This window comes from Phaseolus vulgaris, chromosome 2 (assembly GCF_000499845.2).
Source record: "Phaseolus vulgaris cultivar G19833 chromosome 2, P. vulgaris v2.0, whole genome shotgun sequence".
Taxonomy (NCBI): domain Eukaryota; kingdom Viridiplantae; phylum Streptophyta; class Magnoliopsida; order Fabales; family Fabaceae; genus Phaseolus; species Phaseolus vulgaris.
Window position 1 is genome coordinate 1,582,690 of NC_023758.2, and position 18,157 is coordinate 1,600,846.

An 18,157-nucleotide genomic window follows, 5' to 3' on the forward strand; every position below is an offset into this window, starting at 1 on the left:
TAATGTTAACGTTACAGTATAAAGAATGCTGCAGTGTGATCTCATGCATCACATTTTCCACTATTTTGGTTCTAGTTTCTTCTGACTTGAATCGACGAGTCTTGTACCCCTCTCTACAGTCAGAATTATTTCTCAAATAATTTAATCTCCACTCAAAAGATTTCAATATTTAAATATAGTTATTCTTTTATGCCCTCTTCTTTAATGCGCATTCATTGAAGTACAACATTGAATCATATAACTGCCACTTTGGAAGCAATATTGACAGTAATACAAGTTGCTAACAAGTCAAATACGTTAAGGACGGTCAAATATGTTAACAACCATCGAAAGGCAAAAACAACTTTATGAGGAATTTTATATTCTTGTTTTCATTTTTTTAAAGCATAGATATTCCATTTGCAATTGGAGAAATTCAAATTCCACAGAGTGCAGAAAATGATCCTGCAGTGCGTTCCAGCTTCCTTTGTTTACCCTCTTTGAATGAGGTGAGATGGGGAAAAGATAGTCAAAGATGTTAGTTAGAAAAGGCTACTGAATTTAATCTAAAAGTAATTGAATATGAATTGAAAAATATAGAATATTTAAGGCTGTCGATTGTGACAGACAGTAATAAGGTCTCACGCAGCCACGCACTAAACCGCTCGAATCAGTGCATCAGTGCGGTATAAAGGGTCCAGTGATGCTTCCAAGAACATAATGCCTCAATTAGACATTTTTATTTGATTTATTTAATAAAAGCGTAAAGCCGAAACCACGGTTCGCACTCGACACATTTCACAATCTACCTGCGAATTATAAACCAACCTAGTGTCGCGGACAGAATATGTAGCACGTGCACAAAAGTACATCCGCATAGTGCCTATTGAAAGAGATAAGTTCAAGCTACTTGGATCACTCACTCATCACATCACAAGCTCAATTCTTACCAAATCAACCTACCCTAAACAAAAATGAACTGTTTCCATCACTGAGCTTTCCACGTCTTTTCAAATCGTCAAAATACAGGGTGAAACACATGGTTTCCACACTGGGATAAAACAAGCATTAATTTCTTTACAAAATTAATTACATGGCTCACCCATTTCAAATTTATCCTATATTTCACAGACAGGAAAAGTTAAAAAGCGCATCACTGTTTAACAAAGCCACGGCCAAAAAGAAAACAAGAGAAAAACAAGCACTTTGGAAATATCAAATCAACAAATACAGACAGTTTTGGGTTTGGCAGTGACAACAACAACGATAACAACCCTTTTCTGTCATCCATCTTGTTCTCTCTTTTTTTTCTTCTCCTTATTAAAGATCTTGTGCATGACGACTGCATGCTACGTTATACAATTGCATTAACTACGACGTTCTGGGGTCCAGTGCGGTGCAGCAGGGCTAAAATGAAAAGAGACCACCCTGGAATCGAGTAGTTCCATTATGGGCGCGAAGTTCACGCATCTTGGCACTTTGTACTGGTTAATCGACGCTCCACGCGAGATGGCGTAGTCCATCAACTCCTCAAACGTTCCATTCTCCACCACACGTATCTCCAACGGCCCAATGGAGTTATCCGCAACCCTCCCTTGTCTGTACACTGAATTCAGCGACTCTTCCATCACCAGGCAGCACTGGTTCAGCACATCGCTCGTGGGAGAGTGAGATGTGTCTTTCATCAACAGCTCCCAGTAAATCACGTAATGCCCCGGAATGGATTTGGTGTCAGCGAAGCTCGTGTACTCCACCACGCTGGTCTTGAACTCCTTCAACAGCTCCGAGGCATTCTCAATGGCCTTCTGCAGCTCCGCTTCGTCTGTTTTGTCGGAGTCAATGCTCAACAAAACGTTCTTACGCCTCACGAAGCGGAATTGTGGGTCCGAATTGTGGAAGCCGGTTACTTGAAGTATGTCACCCACTCTGTAACGGTAAAGACCTGAATAGGTGGTGATAATGAGTTCATAGAACTTACCAAGTTCCACGTCTGCTAGATCCACCAGGCGAGGAGGTGAGTCCCTGGAGAGAGTAACATGAGAGTCATCATCATGGGGTAAGAACTCGAAGTAACCCATGTTTGGCAGTATGGTGTAAGAGACATCAGAGGGTTCGGACATGGGTTTAAGGTTAAGGCCGAAAAAACACTCGGAGGAAGCGTACATGGTACAAGGTTTGGGTAGGCCTCCACTGTAGTAATCGAGAGTTGGAATGTACTGAGCCATGGCACCCGTGACTATAACCTCAAGATACTTTGTGTTGGGCCAAATCCTCACGATTATACGTTCCCAGTTTTCTCCGGAGCATTCATTTTTTATGAAAGTGGCGAGTTCAGGGTCGGGTTTTAAAATCTTGGACATGCATTCCCTGATGGAAGGGTCAGTGACCTTGGGGTTTAGGGTTCCGGTGTGGATATCCTGGGCCAATTGATCCCAATTGAGCTGCAGGAATCTTATGGCTCGGAGAAGGCCAGAGGCGAAAACAGCTCCTACACGGAGAACCTCATGGCGCATGATAAGGCCACACAGCATCTGAGTGTACATGCTCTGGAAGGAATCAGGGCAAAGGATGGCCTCGTTGGGGCTGGTAAGGACGTTGTAAGGGTCAAATGGTCTTTTCTTGAATTGCTGGCTGTTGTAGTAGCTGGTCAGCACTGGACGCGCCAGTAACCCGCCGGGTGTCTTGCTCTCCGCTTTCACGAACAGAAAGTGAAGCGCCTTGCCTTTGTCCAAATCGGAAACGAATCTTCAACAAAAAAACAAACCAAATTAATTATTCAATAAATTAAGAGTATCGGTAGCAGTAATTACCATAGCTGCAATGCAACGAATATGTCACATAGCAATTAATGAAGAAAATACGTTAGCATTAACGTTAACAGTTAACATACTGATTCATCACTGGCATCTGCATGCTGTACAGGAACTGACGACGATCCATGTCTTCATCAATGGTCGGCATCAACTTTCTCTCGCCAGCAGACGTTCCAGAACTGTATCATTCAACGCCATGTCAGTGTGTATTCATCAAAGCACGATCCGTAAAATCAAACCATGAATAACGTTCTTATACGATAAATATAAATGCATCCTTGAATTACGAAGAGAGAGAGAGATTGGCGTGTACCTTGTGAGAAACTCAGAGATGGGGTGAGCGCACAAGATGGGAGAGCGGTCACCGTTGGCAATGCGTTCGATATCAGGCCGCAGATCTTCGTAGGTGACGACAGGAACCTTGGACTTGAACGTGTGGCGGTCGGTGGCAGCGTTGAGTCCGAAGCGTTTGAGGTACTCTGAGTTGGCGTTTTGGGTAAGAATCTTGCAAAGGATTTCCTCCTGGTAAGCGTCAGTGTTCATGGTTAAGTCCTCGATGAGGTGAAGAGGGTCTTGGCCCTTCTGGTCACGAGGTAGGGAGAGGGAATCGGATTGAACGGTCATGGTGAGTTTTTGAGGACTCTAACAAAGACGGAGAGAGATAAAGAGAAAAGGTTTTTGATAAGGTGAAGGTGAGAGACGGTGGAGGGAAAGGAGAAGGGAGGGTATTTATAGGGGGCTTGAGTGCGTCATGATTCAGGTAAGGGGGGTGCCACGTAAGCAAGGAGGGCCAAATAGTAGTGTAGGAGGGACGGTTGAGGGGACAAACATGAAACCAACTTTTGTTGTACACCTGGCTGGTGGACATGTGGGCCAGGGAACACGTAGGAATGAGGGCATCATGGCCGACATGTATCGCCACGTCAGCATAAAAAGTTAGGCTAGCTTACGCGTCAGCCAAACCACGCGGGCATTTCCTTGCAGGGTTTGTTGGCCTCCGAAAGCGATGGGTGCCGGCTTCAACCCTCTCTTCTAGCCCATTTCTTTCACTAAGAGACACCCCCTTCTTATTTACCTTACACACCTCTTCAACCACAATTTCATCACACTAAATTACACTTTACAACTACTATTTTAAACCCACTCACCTTTCTTTCATCACAATAATATTATAATGGTTGATTATATTTTAACATATTAATATTTATAATAAAAAAATTTAAAAATAAAAAAAATACTTTAATTGAAATATTAGACAAAATATAAAATATTAAAATAATTTTTAAAATTAAAAAAATTAAAAATAATTAAAATATTAATATTTAGTAAGGTATAAAGTGGAGCAAATGATGTGAAACCATCATTTTCCTATTATATTTCTATCGGAATTCGGATAGTCATGAAACATTAACTTAGACTGCATAGTTTTAATAATGTTCCTTTGGAGGAATGTTTATTCATTTATACAACTATGAATTCTAATCACATACTCTACTAAACAGGATCAAATATTGCCCCATACTCTAATCGATTAGAATTAACCACCACGATATAGTTATTTAAAAGTCAAATAATTAGATATGATGGACGGGGAGATCCCCATCTATATGAAAATTTCAAAAATAATGATTTTTTTTTAGCAAAAGTATGTATCTACCCTTAACAATAGCAGGATACATTCTTAGCTTGTTGTAACGTTTATAATAGTCGAACTTTTAATGATATAATCAAGTAATGATGACTTTCATATAATACCAAACGGCTGATTAATAATCATAAAGGAATTAATCATCACAACGCTCTTTTAAACATTTCATAATAAATGATAAGTATATATATAATTTATTTTATTATCATACTTAACCATTCACATTTTTTTACTCACATATAATAAATATTTTAGCATACCTACATTGAAATTTTTAAAATAGTACAATTGTAGATTTGTTCATTGAATTTTTTACGAGTGGAAGACGTCTTTATAAGCAAATCATTATATAGAAACCAAATTTGTAGAGAACATAATAATTAGTTGCAATAATAACAAAATTAGAGATATTTTAGAAACTGAACAAAATGATGTTTCTAAATTAATTTTTATTATTATTAAATAGTTTCTAAATTAGTATCTAATTAGCAATCAATGTTTTAACTACCAATTATTTAAATTTTAAATTTGGTAGCAAAAACCTTGGTCACTAATTAGATATCAATTTATAAACCATCTAATAATAATAAAAATAAATTTAAAAACTAAAAATTTATTTAATCCTTAAAATGGTCTCTAATTTAGTTATTATTGTAACTAATTATTTTTTTTTCTAAAATTAGTTTCTATTTCATGATTTTACTTGTAAAATCACATTTATCAAACAATTATGATGAAACAATTTAGTAGAGCTCGGTCCACAAGAAATCATCTTTTTTTTCATCTCGACATTTTTTTCAATTCATTAAAGAACACATTAAGCAACCCATATCCTTCTTGTTTAAAAATATTAAACGTGTTATTATAAATATCAAAGGATTGAACAATTTCTTTATTTGTAATTTCAACGGTTTAAGTTTCGGACTCGATTAGGTTGGGTAGGAGTGAGCATGGTTGCACAAAAGCTTTAGGATTCTTTCGATAACGACGTAAACAATATTAGATTGCCTTCATTTTATATCCATACTCATTATAACATATAAGTCATATATAATACTATGATAATTATTAATTAATGATTCCTCAAAGATGGCGAAGAGAACAACGTCATCACGTGTCATGATATTGAAATGGTATTGAAAAAGGGAAATAATCCAAACTATTCACCTAACCTCTGTTTGAACATGCCATATCAATATATAAATCTTGTCTCATAATTGAGTTATAAATAATTAAATCTTTATCATTTTTAAAACAAATTGTTCACTGTTATTACAAACAAGTTGACAACACCGACTTCTCCAATTAATCTTTCGGTTTTGAATTTTCGTCTACTCTCCTTATTGAGCTTTAGATTACTCTCTTAATTGGGCTTTCGGTTTCTCTCCTCACAGATGGGTGTGTACCTATCTGCAAGGCGCTCCGATACCAAAATCAGAAATAGTTTTACTTTCATCAGATATAAATTTATGTTAGAAAATTATATAAAATAATAATAACAATATAATTTCAATAAAATATTAATAATAAAATTAACAACTTTTTTAACAAAGTGTACCACTAAGTTTTAAGTTTTTATATTTTTTATATTTTTTACATTTTGTTTATATGATTAGAGAACACTTAATACTTCAATATTATACAAAAATTTTTTTTATCAGTATTCATTTAGAACTCTTGAAAATAAAAATAAGACATGGTATATAAAAAAAAATTTATAACTTTTAATATTAGAGAATAACAGGTTGGGAATAAATTAGAGAATATTGTTCTCATAATCAATATTAGTCGTTGAGAACTATATATTTACTTCATTACTTATTAAAATTTTTAATTACGGATTGCACTAGTGTTGAATCCATATTTTTATTATGCAATTTAATGAGCCACGTGAGTAAGGTAATATTAATGTATTGTGCAAAAAAAATTGTTTTTAATTGGTGAGACACAAATTGAAAGTTCAGATTCTTTGTTTTTTCATCAACGTTGCCATTTTAAAATTGTGATTCCAATTTTAAAAATATTTTCAAATGCCTTTCTTTAAGATTTGAAGTTGAATACAAATTTCCAATCCCAATTATTTGCTACACCCAGTGCATATTATAACAAACAATTGTGGTAACGGAAAGATGAATTGACAATCAATTAATGGTTAAACGTTCCAAATATCCAAATAATCTCTAAACAATGAAGATTATTTTTTCAATTATTATTTTTGTACCTTTTTACTTATTTCACTCTTCATATTATTCTTTTTGTAATTTTTTTTTGTTTTCTTAATATATATATATATAAAACCATCTACATAAGTAACGACAAGTACTTTTTATCATATAATTTAATAATTAATAATATATTAGTTTTATAATTGTTTATATATATAAATTATTACAATTTTATCTTTTTATGCTTTGGTCACTATTTTTATAATTATAATTAAATCATTTTCTTAATTATATTTATTTATCACAAATGTGGACACAGACCTTTGTGTTTTGACAGTTTTTTTATCCTTGTGTTATTTGACTGGTCATGAATAATGTTTTCACCAATAATAAGTAATGTTGGTTAATGAAGTATTTAACTTAGTTATTTTTCTTTAATAAGTAATGTTGGTTAATGAAGTGTTTCACTTAGTTATTTTTCTTTATTTAAAAAAAAAACAGTTTTCTTTATATGCTATAAGATGCTGTGTGATTTAAATTTAGTTGGTAATATAATATATTTTGGAATTATCTTTGGGTAGATAATGAACAGGTTATGAACTTTTTTTTTAGATTAAGATACTCTTTCTCACTTAATATTTATTTATTATTGTTGATAAAAACTTAACGAATTTAATTTTGTTTATAAAAAGGAAAACAGATTAACAGTTAAATTTGACATTTTATTATGCTATGCGTTTACTTAAACGAACTGGTACCATAAATAATAAATAAAAATATGTTAAAATATTACAAATCAATCAAATTAGTTTATAATAATTTTTCATATCTTAAAAATTATTACGTACGGGGTTCTGATACCAAAAAGTCAAATAGTAATAATTATAAAGAATGGAAGTGTTATTTTAGACTAAAAATGTTACTTTCATAACTTTACTTTAAAGATATCTCTATATTGAAAATGCATGTATGTAATTATGATTTGATTAATATAATTAAAAAAAAAATTGATCTATAATTTATATAGTGTTTATGTGAATTATTATAATTTTTGTTCTTCTAATGCTTCTCATTTTCCCTCGCAAATTTTCCGTTTTACACATCACCACCACCGACACCAAACTTTGATTTTAGGGTTCTCTCTTTATTTTTCTCCGTACACACTTTGCTTTTTCATATAACTGTTAGATTCTCTGACTATATATAGCACTATCAAATAAACTTTAGACACCTCATTGCATAATACAATATCATATATAAATAATATTTTTTTACGAATAAATTGAAAATAGTAATTGGTTTAGTACTAAAAACATTTTTTTTAATCGACTAAATAAATAAATACTCAATTTTATTAAATTTCAACCTACTAAATGATGTTGTCTCACTTGAGTAGTTAGATTCAATTTCAAATTCTAACGTATTTATTTAATTCAGTAAACGGGTCGCATCATTTCTTTAATAAGTCAAGAATAAAAATAATTTTAAAAAATTATATATATTATTTTAATTAAACATGAATCAAACAAGTTTAATACAAAACTTAAATTCACCTTATTTTTAATAAATTAATTTTAATCTTAAGTTCGAAAAATCAAACTTAATAAAAATAATTATCAAATAAATTATGTAGCTACCTTTGAATTAGTTCAGTTTATTGTCAATCTTTTTTGTTTTTTTCTTTTTTCACATAGACCGACAAACTACTGAGCGTTGTAGTACTTTAATAAATCTTTATTTTTAATCTTTTGTCGACAAGGTACACGAAGAAATAACTTGACGAAAAAATAATTATTTTTTCTCACATTAATGATGGAATAATTATTGCCCTCTCTAATTAATTTGTATATTACAGCTAAAAAGGAAATCATTATTATACTAACTACTTTTTTATTTTTAGTCTTTTTTTGTCTTTAAATTTATTATGAATTACTGTACTTTTTACACACAATTCAGCCTTTTTTTTTTATCAGCCATTCTATTTGAAAAAGTAATGTATATTTTTTAGACTCTTACTATATGTGTTTTATTTTTGTACTTAATTAATGAAGAGATTAAAACATACCATTTTAATGAAATAAAGGACTAAAGACAAATAAAATTTTAGAGGGATTAATCAAAAGTTGAATTATTATAATTTGAAATACATTCTTAATCAACATTTAATTTATAAAATAAAATAAAATTTACATTTACATTTACATTTTTATCTTAAAATTTTATTTTAATATCTATTGATTTTTTAATAATTACATTAAAAATATTTTTAATTACTAAGAACATATTTTTTTTTGTAAATTAAAATAATTTATATAAAATATATATTCGACTAAGAAAATGTATCTTCATATCCTACTAAGACATTTAAGCTTAAAAAATATTAAGAAAAATATAAAATTGATATGTCCATAATAATTCTTTGAATCCATATTTTTATTTTACTTCCATTTTACAACTTCTTATAAGAATACAATATTATATTAAACTAATAAAAATAAATAGAAATAAACTTTTAAAATAAAATAATAATATTTTTGAATGTTAAGTAGAAGTATGAAAAAAATGATAGTGTTTATCATCATCCTAAAACATAAGGCAAAATTTTAAAACATTGAATATGCATGACATGTTTTATTTGGATAAATTTTTATATAAAAACTCGGGTTATATTTGACTAGTTTTTTTTTTCATAAAAAAAGTTCTCACTATTACACATTATCCTAACATCTTCTTGAGAATTTCTCTTTAGTAGTAGATGTATTTGTTGGAAAAATAATAATGTTTTAAGTAGATTAAAACAAAATACGTGTTTAAATGTAATAATTAATCTAAATCAATGAAAAGTAACATAAAATAAAATAAAAAAATAAAAATATATATAAGTAATTGTAAGCATACAAAGGTACTAAACCATAATAATTATCATATTCTAATTTACAGTGAATTTAAGGGATATATGCTCTAAAAATGGGGAAGGGGGCTTGGGGATAAATATCTCACTTTCGACTTTTAATTTTACTTAATTTGATTATTATACTTTTTATGAGTTATATTATAACTTTCTATTATACATAATTGATTATTGATTTTGTGTAGTTATCGAGACTTTTTCACATATTAACTAAAATATAATGTTGTTATTGCAAATAATGTTTAAAATATATAACTATATCAATATTATTTTTAAAAAAACTAATTATTTTTACTGGTGAAGAAATGATTGCTCTTTTGAAATGTTTGTAGCCAAATTTTACCACAGAAGAATCACTTTAAAAAAAAAATCATAACTTGAAGGAAATATTTATTTATTTTTGGGTATTTTGCCTTTTATGCAGAGATCGCAGGCCTTTTCAAACCATGTTATGTTCAAGATTATAGGGATAATCAGTGCGTTTATTCCAAACATGGCTAATTTCTGATGGTTTTAGGAGGGAAAAATGCCTACATTTTCTGATCAAAATAATCTCCTAGTGCATGTCATAATGATTAGGCATTAACAGGAAGAAAAGTTCTATGACAAAGGACCACACAACTACTTTGCATTCGTACATGTTTGAATGTTTGCACACAGAATTGCAAATACCAGTTAACTTGAATATCACATTACCTTCACTTACCTCTCCCCGAAGTCACCACAACTTTGATCCAATAATTTACTCAAATTCCATCTTCTTAACAAGTGAGTTTTAAACCTAACTCAACCTCATAAAACCGGTTTATGAGGTTAATGAAATGTCCTCGTCTCTAGTCGATGTAGGATTTCCAACACACCCCTCACGCTGAGACTACCAACTCGTGCATGGAGATATATGTTATGGGTGGTCCGATAACGGTCCGATAGCGGGTGACCTGATAAACCCAACAAATACTCGCTAGAATAGACTTGAAATAACTTTGCATATAATTTGATACTTATTATTTACTAATACATCTGTCGTAAACATAGCGGAACTATTTTCAAAGAATTACAATAATTAATCCTTCTTGACTACAGCACATTACATATATAGTATAATATTTAAGTGGTAGACACACTCTTGGAAGAAGGTTGAATTAGGCTTAGAAAAAGAATAAGTTATAGTAATGGTAAGATAAGATATAATTAACATGCCAAACTTTGAAATGCAGCAGCTGCTGCAATTTCTAATGTTTATTTGGAAAGTTTCTTAAAATATGACTTAACATAACGTGATCATTCTCATTAGCATAAACAACGTATTACGTGTAATGGTCCGCAGCCCTAACATGATAAATTTAGAGTTGCAGTGTACAGAAACAACTCATGTTACCAAAAATATCAGCAACAAACAACTAAGAAACAATAAATAATTAACTATTTAATTAATTAATCCCACCAAGTTTCCACCCAGGAAACCTAATGTCGAACAATGCTTCAACAGTAATCTGGCTTAGGTTTTTTTTGTAAAACAAAAGAAACACGATTCAATATAGGAACCCAATTGGCTCTATGATATTGTTGACTGCATTTTTTTCAAGCAACATTACGTAGTACTATAGAGTGTGGTGCCGTCAAGAAACCTAGTTTGAATATTCTTCGTAAAATACATTAATTGGACCAGTTCTTCCACAGGACCATTTCCGTAACCTCGTTGTGTCTCTCTTTGACATGTGCTGATAAGCCGTTAGGTTCCTTTAAACTTCATTCAAACACATTCAGTCTTGAAACTTTGAAAGCGAATCTGATGTGGCTAAGTGTTGTGAATAGGTGAATGATGATGATGAGTTTGAAGATGAGAAATGGTTGAGAGTTAGAAGTGTTAGAGAAGTCATAGTAAAAATTTAAGGGGCGTAGGTGTTAAATGTGATTAGTGGGGAGTGGTCCTGCGTTAAAGTGGAAAGGAAGAACACGTGTTGATGTCGGTGACAACTAATGTATGTTTTGCCAAAGTTGTCTAATGGATACAAGACTTAGATGTAGGTTGAAAGACTAGGGTTTGAATTAGTGAAGCAAAGGACTTGGTGAAAATAGAGTCAAGGACACATTTCACGCGTGATCATGGCAGACCCATTTTTCTTTGTAGTTAAGAATTCACACAAAAGATACACAGATACTTTTCCATTCGTATTTCTATGTTAACAAGTAGGTCACCTTCTGCGATTTACAAAAAATCTCAATTTTAAATTATAAAAAATTATAAATTTTTGGTATAATCACTACAACAAGAAAAACATGAAATAAAAACCAATTTTAGAGAAAAAAAATAATTAGTTGTTATAGTAACTAAATTAAAAACCATTTTAGAAATTAAAAAAAAATAGTTTCTAAATTAGTTTCGATTATTGTTAAATGGTTTCTAAATTGGTCCAAGGTTTTAACTACCAATTATTTACTTTCTAAATTTGGTAGACAAACTTGGTTGCTAATTAGATACTAATTTAGAAACCATTTAATAATAATAGAAACTAATTTTAAAAACAATTTTTTTTTAATTCTAAAATGGTATCTAGTTTAGTTACTATACACTACAAGAAAATCATGAAATAGAAACCAATTTTTAGAGACCAAAATAATTAGTTACAATAGAAACTAAAATAGAGACCATTTTAGAAACTAAAAAAAAAATGGTTTCTAAATTAGTTTCTATTATTTTCTATTATTGTTAAATAGTTTCTAAATTTGTATCTAATTAGCAACTAATGTTTTAACTACCAATTATTTAGTTTCTAAATTTGGTAGCAAAAACCTTGGTTGCTAATTAGATATCAATTTAGAAACTATTTAACAATAATAGAAACTAATTTAGAAACCAAATTTCTTTTTAGTTTTTAAAATGGTTTCTAATTTAGTTACTATTGCAACTAATTATTTTGGTTTCTACAAATTGGTTTCTATTTCATGATTTTCTTGTATTGATAACAACTAATTATTTTTTGTCACTAAAAATTAGTTTCTATTTCATGATTTTCTAGTAGTGCATGTTAAATCTGTTATTACAAAATACGAATATAAGTACTGTAATTATTAAAAATTTAAAATAGTTAGAAGAAATAAAAATTAAATGTAATAAAGATAACTAAAATTAATAAATATAAAATTGACAAAATTTAAAAAAAATGACAAATGCAATGAGACATAATAAATAATATTATTTTGGTGTAGTTGAGTTGTTTTCAATGTCAATAATAATCCCTTTTTCTTCCTAGTTAATAATTGACAGAAAAGATACATATTTTTTTCACCATATTCTTCTCCTCAATCAAAGAATGTAACATAAATAATTGTATTAAGTCCATATGTTGAAAATTCAATAGTTAATTGATTTATATTATAACTGTTAAGGGTAAAAGAAAAAATAATATTTTATTGAAATGTGCGTTTACGAGAGAAGATAAAGGAATTTTAAAAGATTATAAATGGGTGACTTTAAATATGTAATTGTTAAATTAATATTTTCGATTTGTTAATGGGTCGTGTAAGAAGATTTCCTCTGCTAACAAATATTATAATAATTATAACGAATTATAAATATTATATACTTATATTATAATAAATATAATGATTTATATATAGACTTATTATTTCCATGATATACATGTGTTTATTACTTTTATTCTGTCAATAAAAAAACAAAAACGCATGTGTATGATAACTGTATAAACGGAATATTTCAAAAAGGATAATATTGCCAGTTAAATTAGAGAATATGAAACGATCGAAGGATAAATAAGCCCTTATCGAAGGATATATAATTTTTATATTGTATAGAATGCTAAATGGAGAATAAATATTTATTTATTTGCTAAATTACCTCTCACAGAAGGTGAATTAGGGTCTTTGAAGAGAAAAAAAACTGTAGGGAGTACGTGTTTAATCAGAATGCTGACATTTATAAAATTTCATTAATTAGTTAATAATAGTCATTTTTTTTCGTTTGATGGATATCTATTATAGAAAAGTGATAAACATACACGTATTAATAATTTGTGTGTGTAGAAACATATAGTTATAAAGAATCTTACGGAGGCTATGTAGCACAAACACTGAAATAAATACTGATACGACACGGATACAGATATGGAGATACGTAAAATCTCTAAGATGTAGGACACGGGGACACGAATCTATATATTATATAATTATAAACTATATAAATTGACAATAAATATTTATGTGCACAAGGATATTTCAAATTATTTTTTGGAGTAGAAAGATATTTTTTATTACTGGTTCACAATGATTTATTTCTTATTTTTATAATCATAATAACAATTTATATAATAAAATTTGAATTTTGAGAAAATTAATGTATTTTTCCTTTTTAAAGTTGTGTTCAAACCGTATTAGAATTATCAGAAATCTAACAAATATTTTTTGAATTGGACACTTCACAGATACGTGTCTACAGGTGTCATACGAGTGTCGGTGTCTAATACGAGTATCGGACACCAACACGCTAACATCATTTAAAAAGAGTGTTTGAGTTTCATAAATTACAGGTATTTCTCTTTATTATATACGGTAAATGACAAATAATTATTACTCAATGTATTCCGTATTGCAGCAAGCAAGAGAAATGTTTAGGGTACATGAAATTAATGTTTTGAGCATGATTGGTGGTTAAATAAAAAAAGTGAACGTCAATGTCATTAGTTTTATTTAAAAGGAAGTGATTAAGGTGAGTTTGAATGAAAGAATTAAAGTTTAATGGCCTTGGTTTTATCAAATATCCATAAGAAATTCCGTGAAGAATCAAATCCATGTGGTTAGTTCGGGCCAGCAAAACATTTGGTAAAGCTAATTAAAAATTGGAACACGAGAATAAGCACTTTTGAAAGTAAAATGCGTGACACATGACCGTAGAATTTTTTCACTCCGAATCACTTTCACTATTTTAAAATCATAAGCCATGTTTGGATATTCCTTCTTATCAAATGCCTTTGCTTCTGTTTATTTTTTACTCCATCACAGGGCTAATTATTCTCACTGAAAAATATTTTATCTAAAACTTATCATTCGATTCAAATTAATTTAAATTCACGTTCAATAATTTAAAACTTAACGCCTCTGTCAAGTTTTAAAGAATTAGCACAGATGCGTCACATGCAGCACAACACAACACAACACACACTTAAATTAAAGGAAATGGACTCGTTATACCCGTGACGTCTGTGAGCTTTTACTTGCCTAATAGTCTAATTATGTATCTAAAAATGTTTAAATTTAATTTTTCTTTTTCATAATTAAATAGAAATATGAGGCAGAGAAGTGAAAAGTACCTTTCAATATTCCCTTATGTTCGTGGTTAGGGATGCATATTCTTATTATTTGAATACTTCATTTTGTAAAATATTTTTAAACCACAGTTTCTAAAAGTGATAGGTGACATAATTTATACCAACAACTATTTTTATTAGGCTATTATAGCAGACTGTTATCACTTCAAGAAAAATATGAAATAAAAATCAATTTTTAGAAACTAAAATAATTAGTTGTAATAGTAACTTTCAACTAATTATTTTGGTATCTAAAAATTGGTTTTTATTTCATGATTTTCTTGTAGTATATATATAGAATTATAACTTGTAGTATTATAATCCTAAAATATTTTCTTCAATATTTTTGTTTTTTATTTTTATTTTTATTGATAATTCAACAATTAATGTTATCTGTGAAGACAAAAAAAATAAAATTATGATGCATAAATATTTTAAAGAAAACAATTTCAAATTTTAGAGTGGTAAATTTATTTTTCAATAATACTTTTTTTTCATATGATGTAAATGATTGTTGTTACTTGAAGTATCACCATAGCTAAAATGTCAAGTTGTACAATAATACTTAATATGAAAATTTTTATTTAGAAAAAAAAAATCTCTTTTGATTTTCTTTCTAAAGATTTTAAATTTTGTCAAAAACAATATAAATGAAAGGAATATAAGGCATAATATAAAGAAACACAGAAGCTAGATAGGGATCTAAGTAATATAATTGTCTCTTTCATTTAAATTAAGTATGAGTTTATCGTTTATTTTTATAATGCAATAGATTTAAAGGGGTTTTGGAAATCTTAGGTGAATTGGATAGCAGAGCTTATCCGGAATCAGAATTTAATAGTAATTAGAAAAATCAATGATTAGAAGCCGCTAAAACTTAAAATATTTAGCATACATGCTATCCCAGTATTGTGGACTAGTGTAATAAAAAACAAAACATTAATGCTTTTTTTTATACATTAATGCTATTTTGATACCAAAGCATTTTCGTATATCTCATCATGTGTTTAGACATTAATAATAAACTAAGAGAAAAAGAAGGTATTGCTCTATAAAGAGTTCCTTCTAGGGGTCCAACAGGCAGTATTATGAAAGACCATTTTATTCTTCAACTAATTAAGAATTATAAATTAAAACATCTCACTGTCATATAACCAATCTCTAGTTTCTAAAATATCAGTTTTATGTGGTTTTTTATTAGAAGTTTTATTCGATTTAGTTTTAATATGGGGTTTTAAGTTTAATATCAATATTTTATACTTGTATAATCTTGTTTTCGCTAAAATGAGGTCGGTTGGAATCCGGATGAGCTACAAGTGATATCTCTTTCAACTCTAATGATTCAGCTTTCAAAGAAAGTGGAGACTCTACCTATAAAAAAATACTCTGATGCTCAAGTCAATAAGTAAGAGCATCGAATTTTGGATATATAGGGAATATAGTGCTAAGACTCGAGTTGAGAGTATTCCATTTGATTCTGGTTTCTCCAGGTTTTAATGTGGCATATTATAGTATCTTTTCATAAAATCTAAATATCATGTATATAAATCAGAGTGTTCTGTAATATAACCGGAGCATTTATGTAATATAATAAAGGATATCAAAGCATTTTTGTGATATAATGGTGGATATATGGATATTGCGCAAAACATTTATGTGATGTAATCAAAGATATTACGCAAAACATTATCACAAAGATATTACGCAAAACATTTATGTGATGTAATCGGGGATATTATACAAAACTTTTATGTGATATAATCGGGATATTACATAGCAAAACATTTATGTAATATAATCGGTATGTTACACAGTATAATATTTATGTGATATAATTGAAGATATTATACATAACATTTATGTAATGTAGTCGAGAATATTCTGCATTAAAATCACATCCTGAGATTTTATTCACTAGATTAGATGTCACCCTTTAGGTCCAAATTACTGCGTTACTCGTTCAGGATATACGATCCAAGACCGGCTTTTATGGTAGTACCATAACACAAGGATTGTTCTATTGTCTCTTCGAGTCGGCGAACTCGACCCATTGACCGAACAAGTCCCAAACGGTACAAATGTCTATGTGATGTTTGTTAAATTGAACTAATGTAATTGAGTTCATATTTTTCAATATACATACTATACTCCATATATTAGGTTGGATTCTAAGGAGGATGAATCAGAGGGCTCAAAGGTTTGATTTTGTTAGGTACGAAGGGATAGATAACCCGCAGGATTTTGAAAAAGAATTGGATAAAATTTGGATCGGAAACATGAAGATCTGTGTTGGCAGACTAAAATCAACAAACAATAAAACATATCTCAAGTGGTGAGGAGGGAACGAAGAAGACTAGCACTTATGGGAGAGTCCATGAATTAACCAACATCGAGACAATACATCAAATCTTCGTCCTTAATGAATTGTATTTCATTCGTCAGAGATATTTGGGAGATGATGTTATACTGCTTGTAGCTGAAGGAGAAGAGAATATGATAAAGATTATTTAGGAGAATAGCGACTAACTATCAACACTGTTTGATTCAATCACATAGTGGGCAAAATAAACCACAATAAAGAACATGAGGTTAGAGGTAGTATGCAGAGAGATCCCAATCCATCTATGGGGTACGAGTGCTTCACGAAAGTAGTGTCCACAATTGGAACTCTGATATCAATTAATAAAAATAATATCACAAGAATAAACTCTAAATCAATAACATTTATCAGATATCACACAAAGAACAAATAGCAATTATAGCTTTAATGAAATGTTCCTAAAGACCAACAAAGCTCTCATTAAAAATACTTTTAACATTTTCTTTTATTTTTCATTATCTTTTATAACATGAAAATATAGTTATTTGAAGTCAAATTATCTTTAGAATAAACACGAAATAAATATATTTCTTACTAAATGTTAATGGGTAAAAGGTACATATTGATTTTAAAAATAATATAAACGTGTATTTACTATTGAAAAGTGGGAAAATTACTTCTAGACGGTACACTAAAGAGGCACTTCAAAAGCAATAAAAAAATTGTAAGAGGAATGACTTTGGGAAATAGTGAGAATTTTAATTGATTGATGCCAACCAGTAAAAAAGTCCTATATCCTCCATCGTGTTTGATTCTCACTTTCGAAGGTTCGTGAATTGGGGAAAAATTATCGTTGAAAACATTTTCGAATCGAAGCATGTTTTAAGATTCGAAAAGAACAAAAATTCTATATTATTCCATAATTTGTTCAAACTTCAAACTTCAAATCAAATATTCAAACCCCGTCGGCCAGCCTAACAAGTCATGAGGATTAATA

At 29.7% G+C, this 18,157-nt stretch overlaps 1 protein-coding gene across 1 annotated transcript; it reads right to left on the reverse strand.

Annotated features, from left to right (window-relative positions):
* Positions 1–1,022: 1,022 nt before the first annotated feature.
* On the reverse strand, positions 1,023–3,509 carry LOC137810071 (probable indole-3-acetic acid-amido synthetase GH3.1). The gene is made up of 3 exons (XM_068611194.1): positions 3,106–3,509; positions 2,870–2,971; positions 1,023–2,724 (listed from the first exon to the last, which is right to left on the reverse strand). The coding sequence occupies exons 1-3, from the start codon at positions 3,414–3,416 to the stop codon at positions 1,347–1,349; spliced, it is 1,791 nt and encodes a 596-aa protein (XP_068467295.1). The 5' UTR covers positions 3,417–3,509; the 3' UTR covers positions 1,023–1,346.
* Between the last annotated feature and the right edge of the window lie 14,648 nt (positions 3,510–18,157).